This window comes from Lates calcarifer, linkage group LG23, assembly GCF_001640805.2.
Source record: "Lates calcarifer isolate ASB-BC8 linkage group LG23, TLL_Latcal_v3, whole genome shotgun sequence".
In the NCBI taxonomy this organism is placed as follows: Eukaryota; Metazoa; Chordata; class Actinopteri; family Centropomidae; genus Lates; species Lates calcarifer.
Window position 1 is genome coordinate 13,145,463 of NC_066855.1, and position 19,265 is coordinate 13,164,727.

Genomic DNA, 19,265 nt, shown 5'->3' on the forward strand with positions numbered 1-19,265 from the left:
GTTTTTGGATTGATTCTGGTTCTCTTTTTTTCTTCTTGTTTCTACTGAACACAGACATTGCATTTGGTTCTGGCTTTGGTCCCGAAATAGTTTTTATCTTCTATGCCATGATTTAACTTCTATAACTTAAAAAAAAAATCCTGTTTCTGTTTCAGGTACCAGGACATGAGAAGGCAAATTGGCTTTGAAATCAGGGATATGTGGTACAATCTCGGTAGGTTTACCAACTCCTTTGTCAGTATGTTCAGTTTTGCTTCCGTGTAATCCAAAAATTTTAGTAATTTTTTTTTCTGAATGTATTCACTGCTAAGGATCAGTCATACAGACTCTGCAGTAGAATGCCAGCAATTGACATGTGTTAAAGTGTTGTTTTCTAAATTATTCTGTGATTTAATTCTGTGATTATCTAAGTACCTTCACAGTCATTACAAGTCAACCCAGCAAAAAACAGCAGCTAAATATAGACAATCATGTGTTAATTAGCTTTATGTTGTGTGATGAGAGAGACTCAGCAGTCAATTCTCAATGGAATGAGATTGTAGTACTGGGATTGGGGTGTTAGATTTTGGCACCTGTGCCTCCTTTAAAGTTCTTTCATTGTAACCCACACCATCTGATCCCTTAATTAGAGCTTTCCACCAGATTAGATTGACTCATTCACTGGGTTTTAATGAGCCCCTTGCTATTTTTTACCTGAGGTGTTTGGATTTGAAGTTATTTACTGCATGATTGTTATGGAAAAATCTGATGAAAAGAGACTTAATAAACATGGGAAGCCAGATTTCTTTTGTTTCCTACAAACAAGAATCTGCAGCACATTAAGGATTATTCATGCCCTCTTAAGATCAACATGTACTTGTTTTGTCCAAAGTGAAGTCTACAAATGAGTTGTGCAGTATGCTATGCATTCATATGTGTATGTATTTCTCCTTCTCTAAGGGCCCCACAAGATAAAATTTATTCCAGAGATGGTGGGCCCAATCCTGGAGATGACACTAGTTCCTGAGATTGAGCTGCGAAAGGCCACCATCCCCATATTCTTCGACATGATGCAGTGCGAGTTCCACTTCACATGCAGCTTCCAGCGGGTGCGTCTTCTGAAATAATTGCAGCAAAATTGAGTAATATTAGAGTAGTAATGAAAAAAGGACTTTATGAAAAGCAGAGGATGCTGGTTTGGGAATCTTAGGAGGAGTAAACTGTGCAGAGGGATAGTCCATCTGAGAAAAAGTTTCATAGCCACAAGCTTACTTGTAATTCTGCAAATCTCATTTTGTTGTGCTGTGATTATCAACAGCCACGGTAAGTGGAACTTAATGTTATGCCTCGTTACAGTACAAAATTAAGCCTTTCTGCATGAGGAAATCCGTTTGGCTACAGCTGTTCTGCCGTACTTTGTTGCAGGCAGTTTTCAGCTTTGTGATATTTATGTAGGCTCCACAAGTATATGATGCTTATTGTACTTGTATCAAATTATAAAGCAACACAGTGAATTCCACCATCTATGCTGGCCCATGTGGTCTAGTGAAGACAGTCGTAGTTTAACCAACATCTCTCTCTCAGATCATCCCTGCCAATAGTGCAGTCTTTTTGGGGTGGGGGGTAGGGGAGTGGGAGTGCTGCTAATCAAGTCAATGTATCAGTCAGGATCTGGCTCATTGGAGGTGAGTGCCACTTTCTCATTCTTTCCCTTTAGTGAAATGTGATCAATTTCACTGTGGCCTGACCTCTTTTTATGCTGTAAGTCAGTAATATTCCCTTTACTGGGTTTCTCTTTCTGTGTGTGTGTTGTAAATCCTTGGTTTAACAGAGAGCAGCATTTATATCTTTTCTTACTTGACTGCACTCTGCACTCTTGTCCTGACTTTGCGCCTCAACAACACACGAACACATCAAGAAGTCAGTGTTATAGCATAATAAAATCTATTTGTTGTGCAGCTGCTACATACAAATATCAGAGAAATAAGGTCCATGCATCACTGTCAGAGGCTACGGCAACAACAGAGCAAAAGTGAGGGGGATGTGTCTCATGATGTTCCATAAACTAACCAGATTTACACAGATGAGGAAAATCTTTAATAATCAACAGAAAATACCAGCTCACAGCCAGCTGGGCTGCAAGAGAGGAACGATAAAAGTCAAAGCGCAGATCCCCTCAGCCAAGCCTTGACAGAGAGAGAGTGAGAGTGAGACAGGGAGATGGCGTTAATGAATTGAAAAATTAGCTACACTGATTATTTACGCCTGCTCTGTCTAATTGCAGTTTGAGAACGAGATCATCACCAAGCTGGATCACGAGGTGGAGGGGGGCCGCGGAGACGAGCAGTACAAAGTTCTCTTTCAGAAAATGTAAGTGCTGATTAATGGGCAGGATTACGCCTGAGCCTCTCACAAGTTAGATAATGCTAATTGCAACATAGCACTCCTCAAAATAATCACAGTGTGCTGATGATCACACGAATTTTCATCGCACTTTGCCACTGTGATATTTGCTTTAAGCACAGTTGAATGCTAACATTGCTTTCAGGGGCCAAAAAAAGAATGTTTCCCTAAATCCTTAGTGGCAAAAGTTTGACATTTTCGGAAGAAGAACCTCTTATACATGCTTCACATTTTTTTTCCTCTCTGCCCCTGGCCTTTCTTCCTTCACATTCATATACACGTCACACAAAAAACATCACTGTACCCTGACACTCCAAACAAACTCCAAAAACACACACACACACACACAATAGTTTACTTGAGCACTGCAGGAAGCACAAGTACTTGGCCAAGACCGGTGAGAACTTCGTCACTCTGGTGGTTCGTCTGCTCGGAGAGGTTGCTGGACTACAGGACCATCATGCATGATGAGAACAAGGAGAACCGCATGAGCTGCACTGTCAACGTTCTCGTAAGATGGCTATTTTCAGTTCCTGAATACACACTTGCCCAGAAACAATGACATATATTCACATGGGAACCCCACTGCATGAAATGACATGTATAGAGCTCTCTAACAGACATCTATATCATCTATACCTAGGCATTGTTCATAGGCTTCTGTTGTCAATAAAGTGACCCTGATGACATGTGATTACCCACAGACAAGAAACAATAATAGCCACCTCCACATGTCACAGTGCATTAAGATGTTATCGCAGAGCAGCTCACCTGAAACACCCCACCTCTGTGAAGTGACATTTCATCAGGGAGCACCAAAATGTCAGCTGTGTTTCACGTGACTACTGGCACTGAAAAGACTACAGGCCCATGGCCTATATTAAACATTTTTCTGAGGCATGTTCTCTCAGTGCTGAGTCATGTTGTGTAAAATATAAGCTTTCAGGTTTGGCCAGGAGAGCTGTGTGTCAGGATAACACTGTGATTTTGATGTCAGCCAACTTACTTTTCTGTAGTAGACCTTTATGTTTCCCTGCTGCACGTCAGTACATTGGTATTTGTCCATAACTTAAATTTAATCTGTCACACAGCCAAAATATTGTTCTTTTAAAAATATTAAAGCATAATCTACAGTCTAGTGATTTCTAGTGTTATGCATTATAAGCATGATAGAGTGAACTTTTGTTGTCAGTGGAAATCTATGAGCCCTTTAAAACCCATTTTAATGGCCTTTCTCTTTCCTTCCTGCAGAACTTTTACAAGGAGATCGACAGAGAGGAAATGTACATCAGGTAAGACCCAGTCATAGCCAGCCTTGTGCCTGTTAAAAATGTTCGGATTTTGGGACATTCAGTCTTTTGTCATTTTACACATGCAATACTAAGACACGTTATATGGCGTACATAAGGAGACTTTCAGACATTCAGTTGAGCTAAATTTCGACCTGCCAAATGCTAAATGCCGTACATTTTTGGCTCCTTTCCTCCCAGCTGCACGCCCCCAGAGATCCAGAATAAAATATTTGATTTTGTTGAAAATACCTTTCCATTTTCCACAATCTCTCCAGTCAGAGTTTTCCATCTGTCTGTCAAACGTTATTTGAGGTAAAAGAGGCTGTCAGGACACATCCGTCTAGCAGAGTTAACTTTCTGTGTGTTGTTTAAGTGTGAGAGGCCCTCCCAGACATAACCCATAAATCATTGCTCTTTCCCGCTAGGTACCTGTACAAGCTGTGTGACCTCCACAAAGAGTGCGACAACTACACAGAGGCTGCCTACACTCTGCTGCTGCACGCCAAACTGCTCAAGGTACACAGACACAATACCAACAACAAAAAAATGTGGAAGTACACTCCTAAAAATATTTCAAACAACAGAGATCGTAGAACCCAAACTCACTCAAGCTATTGTCAGGTAGATGGCATTTTCCCTCAGGCATTAAGCAAGTGTGAATCTTTGAATTTGAATGTGTACAGGACTTACAGAGATAGGTTAGCATCCTTTTTAATCCCACTGTTGCATGAGATGGCTGCTAAGAGGGCAGATTTGCTGAGCAGAATCTTTTTCACCTTGGGTGCAATCATGGTACTATCTGATCTTCCTGAAAAGGTAGACATAGTTAAGCAAAAATCATGGTTACTATCTGATCTTCCTGAAAATAAGGTTAATGACCATCAGCTGGAAATGAAGAATCTTCTACTGTAAACCATATGATTCAGTGCGTGGTCCCTGTTAAGTGGAAGGTTTCTACCACACTTTTAGTGCAATGATATCTTAAATTAGGTACATAAATATTTATAAGCTATCATGAAACGTTTCTTTTTACAATCACACCTTTCTTGTGTGATGTAGACCTGCTCACAGCCTCAAAAGTTTCTGTCTCTAGCAAAAATATTTCACATCCACACACAGAACTCCTCACACAAAGAGCTGCATTGTCTATTCCCGGTCGGGGGAATTGGTATAGCCTGAATTTGGAGTTGTTCTTCTCTGCCTTTCATCCAAAATGGTTGCACCCAATATCTCATCTGTATTTGCATAAATAGCTGGCTGTTTCAGCCTTTGTACAGGTCCCGACAGGGGAGAGCAGGCTGTGACTGAATCACATTTTCCTCGCAGAGCAGTCACAGTAGCATTTGCAGGAGTTGTTTTTGTCATTATTATTTTAATTCTGCTCATCTCCCAGCAGCTGTGGCATTTCTGATCATAGCATACCTTTAGAGAAGGACTCACAATTATAAAGTGGAAATCGGTTCATTTTGTTCCACCAGAGTATGGATGAATCCTCTTTTCTCCAATAAGCTGTCCTGGGTAATCTTTGAAGTCACTGTCCTCCTTTTTGTATTTGCATACAGGCACATGTAAACAAGCTTGAATGATGGGTTCATAATTCTGCATCGACCATCATTTACAGAGTAAAACTGGCTCCTGTGATAATAATTAGTCATCCAGTAGAGTACCTGCAGCAGTATAATGAGATTTGATGAATTTACTGCACTTTGTGTATTGTCAGAGATGTATCAGCACTTAAGTTTTGTCGATGCAGGGTCACTGGCCATCCATGAATAAACAGAGATCAGTTTACCATTTAAATGCCGCAGTCCAGCTGTAAAGAAATCAATAGCCTGATCCAAAGCCTCCCAGCATCCCTCTTCATGCCACGGCAACAGTGTGCAGAGCAATTACTTTTTCACCCATCTCCAGCGCAGGATATGTAAATTTCTTGGCTTTGCTATTCAAATGGGGCCCTCTGACTTAACTTGGTCGGATTTTCTCAGAGATCTTAACTCTTCAGGTTACACACAAACACCACAGAATCCCAATTAAAGCTGGCTGTTAATGAATCGGTCCTGGCAGGACACAAAGGATTGTGCCTCCTCGACACAGAGACCAATCAGATTGTCCATCTCTCCCTGTTAGCCAGGCTGCTTTAGCCTTTCAGAAACCTCATTATTCTCCATGCTGGGTAAAGAAAAGGCATGATGGACTGCGCAGTCAGCACAAAACGATACCCTCGCATTCTTCTAGGGGGTTTTTTGTTTTGTTTAGTTTTTTACATCATTCTTCTTTGTCTGCCATTGTTTACAAAATCAAGCAGATTTTCTGATGAATAAGATTACGTTGTTGCATGACTCAGTTGTATCCAATGTTTATTATTAGCACAAGCATAAGTGATGCTTCTCTCTGCTCCCCTAGCTCTACTTCATTTCACTGGATTGGCTTACAGTAGGGCTAACATACCTGAGTACTATTTTGGGTTGTGGTGAATCTGGTGTTAGATACTATAGCAGCAAGTATTAGCTACAGAAATCTATGAACTGCATTGATGCTCTCACTGAAGCATTCAATATGTATCGATGCTTGTTTCATTGCCCGAGTCTCAAGTTTCCATCTTGCCCTGCCAGAATGCAGGCAGCTTTAAAGAGAATTACACATCAGTGTCATCCATTTGCATTGGCTATAACTCAGTGATTGATTTCTTGTCACTTATTCCCCCTTTGCCCTGTATTGTATTGCACAGTGTTGACCCCAATGCTAACTTGTCCTCTCTGCAGTGGTCAGACGAGCAATGCGCAGCCCACCTTACCCAGAGAGACGGCTACCAGGCCACCACTCAAGGACAGCTCAAGGATCAGCTCTACCAGCAGATTATCAATTACTTCGACAAGGGCAAGGTAAGAGATAAACACAGATATACTCGCACACACAGGAGTGAAGAGTGGTCATAATCATGATAAATCCTGGACTCTGAGGATGCTATTTTTTGATCCTGTCATCTCTGTTAAATACCTCTTCTGTCCTGAGAAGGTAGGGTTTGACGAAGAGCTGTTGAATGGAAGTTTTATATTCCTTTTCTGTAGAACGGGGATTGTAAATAATCCTCCTCTTTTAGCTGATGCTCTCATGGATGAAGGCGCATAACAGACAGCAGAAGCATTAATGTGGCTCTTTTGTGTTGTCTCTTACGTTCCATTAAACCCTTTTTCCCTGCTCTTCTCTCCCACTGTCCTCCTTTCTCTTTTTTTTCCCTCAAAACACTTCTGGGACATTTTTATGTACCAATTCTGTATTGTGATGTGAAGAGCAGGCCATTCAAACATACCTTGGACCTGGTTGGTTGCTGTGCTTTTCTTCTACACTCTTCATATTTTATTCCAGAGGAGAAAAAAAATGTGTTTCAGTCTGAGCTTGGAATAGGTCTGCAGAACGACAGCCAGAGCTTCTCCGAGATGATGTCTCTGGGCTCTAGGCTTGTGTCATCAGTGTTGGGGTGCAGCCGCCACTCCTGGCTCTCTAGCCAAATGTCACTCAGCAGGATGTGTAGCGAGAGGGCCGGCAAACTGAAAGAGCCTTGGATACACTTACACACACACACACAAACAGAGCAGAGTGATCAGGAAGTGATACAGTGGCCGCAAGAATACATCAGCACTCAGTATCAACTGAGGACTGTTTCTAAGAGTGTCACCCGAGTCATCCAGAAAACAGTCCCAGATGGTGTTGCCACCGCCGCTCTCAGTGATGGCAGGCTGATCTGAGTAGCAGTCTGGATGCGGTCCACCTCCAGCCTGGCCCAGATCAGTTCAGCCCAATCTAGTCTGTCAGGAAGCCACTTAGAAGCCTTTCAACATGTTTGAGTGGCTCCCATCTATCTGTGACACCACTCCACTGCACTGGATGAGTCTCGAGGGGAAATGCATCACTATAATAAATTTTTTCTCCCAAGAGGATGGTATTTGAGTTTTTTTCTTCAAAATGAAAGAAAAAAACGAAATATTATTGACATAATAAGAATCCACATTTATTTATTTTCAAAAAGGATTATATTGAATATCATTGCCTGGGAGAGATGATTTGTGTTATTCAGCTGGCAGAAAAGCAATGCTTTATCTCAGCTTGAATCTTGATAACCGATTCATTCACTAACTGTCTCTGTGTTCAATAGATGTGGGAGGAGGCAATCATTTTGGGAAAGGAACTGGCTGAACAGTACGAGAATGAAATGTTTGACTTTGAGCAGCTCAGTGCATCCTTGGTAAGATTTTTTCTTTTTTTTCTTTTTGTAAACAGCTCCTTCCATCTTATACTAAACAAAATCAAAACAGTATTTAATACTATTCATTGGTATCAAAGACAAATAATAAGGGTTTTTTAAAAGAGAGAAAGAAGACTGCGGTGTGCTTATTTTATTTAATTACCCTTTATTCAAGCAGGAAAGGGGGCAACAAGATAAACCAGATGATGTAAAATGAGATGAGAATTAAACAAAAATGCATTTGTAAAATTTGCAAAGAAAATCACCTGTCAGGATCATTCAAAAGAAAAAATGTTGATGTTTTCTATGCCACTGAAGCATACCATTGTATCCCCCTACAGAGGAAGCAGGCCCAGTTCTACGAGAACATAGTGAAGGTCATCCGGCCCAAACCAGACTACTTTGCTGTCGGTTATTATGGCATGGGGTTCCCCTCCTTCCTACGAGTGAGTACACATATCAGCATACATTTCCCACAACTCTCAGCACCCAGCACATGGCTAGAAGCACAGTGTGGGTGAGCCACTTGTCAAAACAGATGATCAATAGGTTTACAAGTTCTCAACCCCAGCCATCGATACAGACGTGTTACACACTTGTAGCTCCCACAGGGTTTGGTTGCTTTTGCCAGGACTCACTTGTTCAGCATCCCACCTGGTCTGGGTTTCACTTAGTTTCTCACACAGAAAACAAACTGTGAATCATAGCAGCTGTTTCATGTGTGGGCTATAGAGTAAATCTAGGATAATGTGCTGGATGGATGCCCTTCAGTGTGGGAAAAGTGGGTCTCTTAGAAAAATGCAGACATCTGTGACTTTTTTCTCTCCCCTAACCTCTTCCTCTCTCATTCACGGTATATCTCCTTAAGACTTTCTCTTTAATATGTATCTGATATCTGACTGTTTTTAGCTTGGACTGTCTCTGTACTCTGTCTGCTGGTAATTCCTAAAAATACCCCCAAATCCACCATTGCAGGGCAAGGCTATGAAACCCATGGCACCCAGGAGAACGACTACAAGAACCAACACAGTGTTGTTTGTCCACTCAAAAGGCTGATCACGCTGCAAAATCACTGCCTTTAATTCCATTACCTGAACTTCAGCTGAACACCCTTTTCTCCACGCCGCGAGCGTGGTCTGCATCACAAGGTGTCCCATCCCCGCCTGCACAACAAAACCATGCACCCAAACCAAAGTGAAAGGAAGTGATATGGTCACATTGGAAATTGCTTTTGGTGGCTGCTGAATCATTGGCTATAATCCCAAAAACATTCAGGTTTACCCTTGTTTATATAGTTAGAGCTTTACTCCAAATGGTCTTGCAAGTGGTGCCGTAGTACAGTGGAAGCCATGGTTTCTAAAATGACTGCCATTAGTTGGCTATTGATCATTATGAATATCAACACTGAATTATCATCAAGTCTATTTATAACCCCTACCAAGTATAAATGGCTGCTAAAACTGAAGTTATCTCTATTTCCCCTCCAAATGTCCTCTCTGGCCTTGTGCCAATCTGATCTCAGCTTATCACAAATTAAGGATGTGTTTAACAGGCATTTGATATCTCCACACTGGCCTTATTCAGTGTCCGAGCTGCTGCCGTGTGCATATCAGACCTCTTTTGCTCTGTCTGTCAAGGGTGTCCTGTTCTGTCCACATATCAGATTTTATTCATATAAAAACTTAAACTGGTGTAGGAATTTCTCTGTGACGTTGTTTCACAGTGGGTTTAACATTAGCTCAGAGCTCTCTGATGACGCATGATTTGTTTGCTTTTAATGTATTCCCTGTTACAGCTGTTTTTAGGCTGTCATCTGGCACTCTACTGAAGGTGTTGTTTTCCTCTCTCAGAGGCAATTCAAGCCATTTTTATCCCTGAAGCAACACAGCAAATGGCCTCAAAGAGTGCCTGGAATGAGATAATGTGAAAGTCCAGTTTCACGAACGATGATCCCCTGTTCATACCCTTTTCATTCTATTATGAGGAACAGCCATTTCACAAGGGTCTTTTGCTACTTTCCGATCTCCATGTGCCCCTCCTAACCTCTTTCATCTGGCAGGGCAGAAACTCCATTACAGACAGGGCAAGCTGCACCGGCCTAATCTAACTGGCTATTTAAACAGCCTTAGAGGACAGCTTTAACTTCTCTTTTTTTCTCTCTTTTTGTTCTTTCCGCAGCTGTTCGACCTTACCTGAAATAACCAGGGCAGGTCTATGCAAGGTTGTCTTTGCCAATAGGAATTTGCACTTGATTTGCCCGTCTATTGTTTTGCCTTTTTAAACCACAGCTTTCTTTATGCTACAGTAGATTCAAGGTAGTGTAGCTCTACTGCAACCCAATTTTTGCTTAATTATTTTCCAGCTGCATTTTTAATCTTATTAAGCATTGTTGAATGAATACAGCAAAAGAGATACAGAGCGAGTCAGTTCTCTTGTGTCATGGCTCAGTGTCCTGTCGTAAGGGCTCTGGATTTGCACACCATCTTGGTATATTTCATACTTATGTTGAAAGATTTATATGTGAGCATTCATATATGAGTTACTTATTAAGATAAATATAGTGTGGCGGGTTTTTGTTTCAAAACCCATGATGCTGTTTATGTTGCAGCATCACAGTGTCCTCAGGGAAAAGTCAATTATGTGAGAAAACCAATACTCTGATAAAGGTATTTTGTATCCACCCCCTTTAAAAATTGATTTTATGCCATAGTGCTTAATTCAGCTGCTTATGATTTATTAGTTGTTAATGCAGTTAGACACTAGGGTACTTGCTAATTGCTCTAGATCATGTCATTTGTTTGGATCTACAGTTGCAGCTAATCCCAGTTATCATCTTTTTTATGTAGTTCTGTGAGTAAAAACCCAGTGGTTCTTGTTTATTTCCATTGGTGGGCACTTGTAGAGACTGCTACTGGTACTGTTAAGTTCCCCTGTTACTAGCAAAACAAACATTGTAAATCCAGGCACAATATTTATCTGAATCATGATTTCCACCTTGCAAGTCACAATACCTTGTCAAGAAGATTTGAACCATGACTGAAAGCTTCTGTTCTATTTGCTTGCTCTATAAAGAAACCTGAGTTGCTTTTAGCTTTTAGACACCCTAAAGGTATTCTCAGTATTTCAAAAATAGATCTCCAGTACAATTGTTTCCCTCACTTCACATCCAGTTGGCACATTTCTCCTCCTCTCCCTTCTCTTCCTATCAGTCCTAAACTTTACTTAATCGCTTTATTGAGTTTCCTCTGAGCGACTCAGCGTAAAGCGCAGTTGAGGGTGTGTGAAAGTTGATTTGAAATATGTATCCTAACACACCACATTCGGAGACACTCGGATATAAGCTGTCATGTTCTATCATTCAAAATGTTCCTCAGACAGACCCCTGAGCACACTCAGGGAGATGAAGGAACATTCCCAGCTCATACATTTTTAGGGCCTCTCTGTGCACACTTCTCACATCATTTATTTCTGTTTTGGAATAAAACAAAATGACCTTTTTATCTATGTGTATCTCAGTTAAACTTCATCTGATTCATCAGTCATGTCCAAGGAGCTTAAATCTTTACCATGTGTTAGATTTGAACTTGATGACATTGCAGCTATGTGAACTTTCACTGCTTTTTCTCTTGACTGTCTGAAATTGCCTTTTAGCCAGCAGCCATGAAAGAAAAGACCATTTTTGTATCAATTATTACCTTAAGAGCAGTGATTTTTTTTAACTAGCTAGTGTATGTCCGAGGCTAATAAAAATGAGAATTGTGACATTGAGATAACTGCATGCACGACCAGAATGCTTAACAACAATAGTAAAAATCGTCTGTCCTCTTACGAATAAGTCTACAGTATGCAGAGATTAGGTGTCCTCAACAAAATTTGTATGATTTAGAGGGAAAAAAAGTGTTCACAAGCTGAAAATTGCAGCAATGTATTGTCAGGCAGATCTAGCTCAATCTCCTGCGGTTGAAAGCGATGACTCTGGAAATCAACATGCTTTAGTCAACTTATCTGTCAAAGCAAATTTGAAAATGGCTTTAGGCATATTTCATGGCTGTGCTTCCTTTAATTAATTGGGGAATTGAGATGTGTGCTGTGCATGAGTACAGGGCTTGCTGCATGTGAGCTATTGTGCAGTGATGGTCTGTGAAAGAAAGAAGGAGATGTAAAAAAAAATGGCTAGACTATTCTCCCCAGATAAGATCACTTTCAAGCTGTGTAATGTCCCTGTTAAGCTAATGAACGAAGCTAGTAATTCATAGTAAGCCCCTCTATGAGATGTACAACTTCATTGTTTCCACAAGACATCAAGCTGCTGAGATGTGAAGAGGGTGTGAGGAGGGCCTGTCCTCAACTGCCATGATCTTACCACACTAATATGAAACTGGCGAGATGTCTGAACCATTACAGTGGTTTGAAGGCAACGTTATCAGTAGCTGTAGTTAGCAGTTATGAAAGAGCCCCAAGCAGAGTGGTAGTAGTCATTTGCAGTCTGTCAGTTCGCTAAAACAGAAGTCCTCTCCCTGAGCAAGCCCACTCTGAACTCAGCTGGGATTGACTAATCACTGAATCAGTGCCAGGAACTTTCTGTCAACCTCATTTCCAAGTATTTAATATGGAGATTATGCTAATGTATTTTAACCCAGCAACAGTACCAGACCCAAATAGATTTACAAATCAAAGCAGCTCTCATCCATGTAACTTTTTTTTTTATATCACAATTTTGTCATTGTCCTGGGTCTGTCCTTACTACCATCACTGAATGAATTTTAGCTACTGGATCTAATCTTCCTGTGAAATGGTCTGTGAAATGACACTGTATGCTGTCAATACTGCCATATTCATAAAACAGGGACAGTGTACCTCATGTCCACATAATGTGTGCAAATTAGCACCAGCTTGCATGACTGTGTGCCCGCTTTTATGTACACACCCAAGGTCTCACTGTTTTCTCTGTTGCCCTTCAGAACAAAATGTTCATCTACCGTGGGAAGGAGTATGAGCGCAGGGAGGATTTTGAAGCACGGCTCCTCACACAGTTTCCCAACGCAGAGAAGATGAAGACGACCACACCTCCCAGCGAGGACACTAAGTGTTCCTCTGGACAGTGTATCCTCAGTACATCATTAATTCAGTTTGAACAGTGTTTTTTGTCATCTGGTTGCTGGCAGTACAGAGTTTACATCAATAATACTATTAATATCATTTTTAATACATATATTTTCCCATAAAACATGTAGTCACGGAATGTAAAATCCCATATAAAGGAATGAAATTGATGTCAAATGCAATGAACTGTTTTTCCCTGTTCTGCATCACATCAGATAAGTGCTTCACAAAATTAATAGGAGTAAGGTCATATTTTACAATTAGATTGTATTGAACATTAACTAACAATATTACTGAATTATCATCCTAAGTAATTGCATTTAATTAGAGTCCAACAGTTTCATTTACATCCTTGATGTTTCTGCTGAAGACATCCAGTGTTTCACGGTGAAACCCATCCTAGACCTGCCTGCCAAGTTCCAGAACAAGCCCGTCTCAGAACAAATAGTGAGGTAAGCAGGATATTCCCCCACTCCACAAACATTCATTTCTTTGTAATTATGGAGTGTGTAGCTCAAAGTCGCGCAGCATGCATTTCAATCCAGCACAGCCCAATTTACTTTCCCCCCAGTCTCTCAAAAGCTATTTAGAGAGCTTGTGGTGACATGTAAAAGTGCATTAGCATTTTTTTTAACTGTGGTGTTGTTGGGGACCACTGTGGTGAAGGTGATTACATCATGATGTAAATGTGTGTCTGTGTAGAGCAAACTGCGTTTGACCTTCTTGTCGTTCTGGTGGTTATTAACTTGCAACAGCCATCTGCTATTAGTCACTGTGCCAAGTAAAACATTGTTTCTCTGACACCATTAATACCTTTGTGTCGTGCACCAGGGGCCATGGCAAACAGTGGGCCCCTGCTCTCCCACTTGTTTGCCCAATCTGTACGCCAGCCATGCGCTGCATCACTCAGCTGTGCAAATTCACTTTGATATGCCACCCAACGCATCAATGGACATAATTAAAAGAAGACATTTACTTGGAAAAACCTTTAGGCAAATATACCTGGGCACTGATCTTATCACAAGCCTGCAGCACTGGTCACATCCCCCTGAATTGATCCCTTCAGCAGCCTGTTGGCTTGTTTGCTAACTGTGTCTGATTGGAATATGTAACTCTGTTAATATCCCAGATTAGGCAGCCGTGTTTAGAGAGTGATAGAGGACTGTTCCACATCAACTGTGCATCTGTCCATCCCTGCCAACTCTGTCCCCTCTGCGTCTTTCTCCAGCTCTCACCATGCTTTTCTGGGTTGTCTCTCTGTCCATATCTCTGTGCTTTCTCTCATTTATTCCCTCATTTAGTGCAAAAGATCAGCAGTGCATAGCAATGAGACTGAGCTGTTTGAGCCACAGGGTCACAGCAGCAGGCAGAGCACACCCCCTTCTGACCTTGCTTTGTCCAGACCATGCTACTGTATCCTCTCTGGCCTGCCAGCTAATGATATGTAAAAGGTTTCATTGGGGTAGCACAGCTGCTTTATTAATCTGTTTATTAGATCAGGCTCAGTTTTCTAGGTTAATGTCATGCTTTCTCAGCTAATTTGGGAATGGATCTCATCATGTTCATTAAATAGTGTGTTGCCCTTTGTGACCAATCACAGAAGGGAACACTGATTAGAACTATAATGTAGTAAGTGGCTCAAGTGCCAGTAAGACCTGAGCTCAGTTTATCTGTGTAGTTTGAATACCACAAAAGCTTTGTGTGGTCTGTTTGTCAGCCTGACAGTCCTGAGTAGAAAAAGTTCAAAAGTTGTTACAGCCCATCTGCACCCACTTATTGCTGCTAATAAAAAACATAACAGGGCAGTGGCTTTGGAACAGCACAGATTCATTTCATATTTTATTCATTATTGTTTGCTAATAAAGTCAAACCATGCTCTTTGAACCATATGGCACTGTTTTAGGAATTGGAAATGCAATATGCTGTATGAGGATAATAGATCTGTTCTCATTTCCTCAGGTGAGTGTGAATGTGGATTTCTATCGGCATGAGAGACAGTTAGAAAGATGGAAAAGGAGCAAGTTAAGCGTCTGTGTGGGGGACCGTGTATTTGCCCAGACAGCTGCTCTCACAGCCACTATGTAACGCCATCATTTTCCTAGTGTGAAAAGTCTATTAACCTTATTTGGCAAAGTTCATCCCTGCTAGTCATGTGCCTCTGTCACGTATGCTGCAGCTTTTCTAAAAGTCTGACATGTCGGGCTCACTTCAAGGGCTGTCAGCGATGTGTGCCACCCAGAAATTAATTTTTTCATCACATAGTTGAGGTTAAGCCTTAGACAGCTAGTCAAAACCATACATGCTAAATGCCACAGTTCCTGGCAGAGCTAGCCTAGAAGGGAACCTGTCCTGTGTTTGACCTGAAGCAAAGCAATCAACCTTTGAATCAAGCTGCAGATTGCCCATAACAGTTTTAATTTACTCAGGTGCTGATTTTCTCCCTCCCCAGCTTCTACACAGTAAATGAAGTCCATAAATTCCAGTATTCCAGGCCAGTGAGGAAGGGAGAGAAGGACCCCGACAATGAGTTTGCGGTAATTGCTGTCTTTTTTTTCCCTGCCCATTCTTAGCTTGCCCATTTTATTTAAAAAGATTTAATGTATAATTTGTTAACATTGGGTGCCATGCAAGTAAAAATGGTCCCATGTATTCATAGCCCACATTTTGGTAATGACAAATGATACCATGAATAGGTAAACATATATTACATAACGTGTACTTTTCTCTCTGAAAGATGCTTTTTACCTCTCACGCACACTCCACGAACAGGGCAAAAAAATGCACATTTGGAAGATAATATATTAAGCAGGTTAAATTTCAACAGGCAGAATAATGATCTCCAAGCCTGATCAAATAGTTTGTCACTCTTCTCCGATGCTGAGACGCCGCAAACAGGGTAAAGCTGAAAAGGGCTTTTCATTTTTATCTGTTTTGATCAGGTTTCTGCTTGTTTGTCTCAGTGTCACAACCATCGTCTTGTAATTTATTATTGGATGCTGCTGGATTATTGTTTGAGTTAGGTGCTCCACACATTCTTTCAGTTTTTTTTTTTTTTCCCAGCAGAGTAAACCAATAGCATAGCAGAACTCTCATTTACATAAACAGAACATTTTACACCAAGGAAGAGGGGTATAGAGGATGTTATTTTATTTTACATTTAAACACAGGAAAAGTGTTCCTCAATGAGAGGACCCAGACTAAATAAAATAGCTGACAGGTTGCCTAGTGCTACTGTCAAGTTCAGATTTTTAGCACCTCTAATGAATTATGTTTTGTGCACACTTCATATCCAGATTGCAAATGACAAGGGCAACAAATTAAAACCATTCTCACGTTCCTCTATATGTTTACTGTGGCATCACTTCAGCAGAGCAGATACATGATGTATTTAAGTCTCAGACTTACTCTGTAATGTTGACAGACTGATAGGACTCTCAGTCGTGACAGAAGGGGTGATGGATATCTATTGCTAGACATATTGTGTTTGTCAAACTTACTAAACATGTCAACATAGACATATCTTTTTAATTTGCCTTGTCTGCATGGTGAGTAGTAGCTATGTGCTAAAGCTGACTCACTTTAATTTAATTGTTCAAATTCGAATACAGCTTTTTTCCTTTTCTCCTGACACACTTGATAAAAAAAGGTTTAAACATTGAAACCTTCTTGCAAGGGAAGTCATCATCTCCTGTGGTGATTTTTTTTCCTTCTTAAGATTTAGAGTCATTATTTCAGCTCCATGATGCATTAGAAGAGATTCCATCTTATTTGGGTTGTCTGTGAGCGAGCCTTAATGAGCTGCCATCCAGGCAGGGAGGTACTGGATGCTTCCTTCCCACCAGCCCACCTTCAGTGGGTTCTCAGTGAACAACCATTACATCATCTTAATCTCACTCATGCAACAATAGTCTTACAGCTTGTTTCAGTGTGGTTTGGCACAAAAACAGCTGCAAATTGATTTGCTTCTCATCATGCTGAGTTGATTTCTGCATAGCGTTCCTGTTTCCAGACTTTTGATTTTGTGTCTTTGTCACTTTGTCTGCAGAACATGTGGATTGAGAGGACCACGTATACGACAGCATACAAACTTCCTGGCATCCTGCGCTGGTTTGAAGTCAAGTCAGTCTCCACAGTGAGTAGGAGAAGGGCCTGTGTGCCAGGCAGGCCTCCTAATCAGATGAGGATCTGCAGCCTTGCTCAGAGGCAATCGATATGATTTGTCCACTTAAGCGGTATAGACAGCCGTGTGGACGCGAGCGTGCCACTCCCCGGGCACGTTCTCTCTCTGCCAGAGGGCCAGCATTGATTCACCAAGCACTCCTTAAAGCCTGTTTCCACTGAAAATAGCTACACAGCACAAGTACAACTAGAGGAGAGTTCAGAACTCACTCTCTGTTGATTTTCCAGGTAATAGAATTACCTGGATTGCTCTACTGAAAACCTGTTGATAAAAGGATGGTCTGACTGCAACAAATGACTTTAGTGTTTACTGTAGCACTTGGAATGAAATCTCCACATATCCCCTGCATCCTGCTGAAACTTCATTAATTTTTATTATCTTTGTTGTTTTGACTAATTAAAATGCCAGTCCTGTGTCGCTATTTTGAGCTTAGTATAGTCAGGTAGGGTGGAGCAGAAGAGCAGGTAACAGTATCACTTAGACCCAGGATGCCTTCCTCATCCTTTTAATGTGTCATTAGTTTGTCCCAAAACAAATGCACTACTTAGCGTGATTATCCTGGCTAGGTAATTCACAATCAATTACTCTTTATTTGTCGCTTTGATTAGTCACTTTCATATGTGCTGTTGAAAAGCCTTAGAGAGGGGAACATCTCCTCCTCCTCTAAGAGGTTATCTTTAGCTACAGTGTTTACTACAGTCTGCTCCCTCTACATTCACAGCCGTCAAATAGCATCACAACACCCACGCACCAGGCAGCTTGGGCATTTAGCTCACCACAATGGTCCTTCTGGTTGCTACATCCACAGTCATTCCTCTAAAAAGACTTGATCCCACCCCTCTAACTCCTGATTCCATGTAGTGAAGTGTTTTTCTCCAATGCTACGCTAATTCAGAGCAGAGGCCTCTTCCTTCAGGCTGGGTTGGAACATACTGTCAGGAGCAGCTTGCCCTCCAGATGAGCCAGGAGAGAGGCCAGGTCCCCGAGGTCAGACTCTCTATTTAAAGCTTAATGACTGGGCTGAGATTCACCAAGCTAAAGCCTTCCATCTGACAATGCTTTTTATCAAGCTGGCCTGAGACATACCGGCACAGATTGGAGATTTGTCTCCCTGGCACAACATCTTATCTTTTTTGGCTGGGGTCTAAATCTGACATTTACTCAACAATCCACTCATGTTTTTTCCTAAATTCTTAGTAGCGAGATGCAAGGAGGTGAGGTTTTTTCTTTTCTTTTTCTTTTTTTTTTTTTTTAAATTCAAAGTAATGAGATTGCCCCCACGTGGAGTTACACAGAGTTTGAATTTGCTCTCACACAGTAGTGGAATTAATGACAGCATTTCCAGGTATTTTATTCATCTTTTCTCTGAATTGCCAATCATGTTTTGTTGACATGGGAATTGAAATTCCCCCACACCAACGCACTATCCATCTTCATTTGACAGTTGCAGGTTCATGTATGAGCGCAGTGAAAAATGATTCATTGCTTCTCTATCCTACATGATTTATGTGTTTAGTTAAAGGTTCCTAAGCCCATCTTCTAATAACCTGTCCCTTGCTGGTGAAGACAAAAGTTTCAGCTTTATTGTTGGGACTGCACAGTAGTGACAGTAGTGATGTATGTGTATATATATATATATACTAAAACAGATGAATAGCTGCTGAGAATATTTGATGACACCTTTACTTGCTCTGCTGCACAGGAGGAGATCAGTCCACTGGAAAATGCCATAGAAACGATGCAGCTGACCAATGAGAAGATCAGCAGCATGGTGCAGAGGCATCTCGCAGACCCCAACCTTCCCATCAACCCGCTCTCAATGCTCCTGAATGGGATTGTGGACCCAGCTGTCATGGGCGGTTTTACCAACTATGAGAAGGTAGTCGAGACTGAAAAAAGTCTGCATTTTTAGGTGCTGGTATGGAGGTTTATTTTTACCTTCGGTCAGGCCCAGGGTAGCTCTTTCTCCTTGTCCTCAGTTTGTTCTCCTGCTTCATAGTTACTGTACAGATATGAGAGTGGTATTGATCTTCCTCACTGGTTTTAACTTTACCTGAACGATAGG

At 41.2% G+C, this 19,265-nt stretch overlaps 1 protein-coding gene across 1 annotated transcript in view; it reads left to right on the forward strand.

Moving 5' to 3' along the window:
* Positions 1–19,265, forward strand: part of dock1 (dedicator of cytokinesis 1) — a 167,794-nt gene that overhangs the window by 133,380 nt on the left and 15,149 nt on the right. The window contains 15 exon segments of the mRNA XM_051066127.1: positions 156–214; positions 940–1,088; positions 2,264–2,349; positions 2,736–2,814; positions 2,816–2,893; positions 3,634–3,674; positions 4,100–4,190; positions 6,437–6,556; positions 7,828–7,917; positions 8,259–8,363; positions 12,879–13,020; positions 13,391–13,472; positions 15,470–15,554; positions 17,066–17,152; positions 18,903–19,079. Of these exon segments, the coding sequence (XP_050922084.1) occupies positions 156–214; positions 940–1,088; positions 2,264–2,349; positions 2,736–2,814; positions 2,816–2,893; positions 3,634–3,674; positions 4,100–4,190; positions 6,437–6,556; positions 7,828–7,917; positions 8,259–8,363; positions 12,879–13,020; positions 13,391–13,472; positions 15,470–15,554; positions 17,066–17,152; positions 18,903–19,079 (1,471 nt within the window).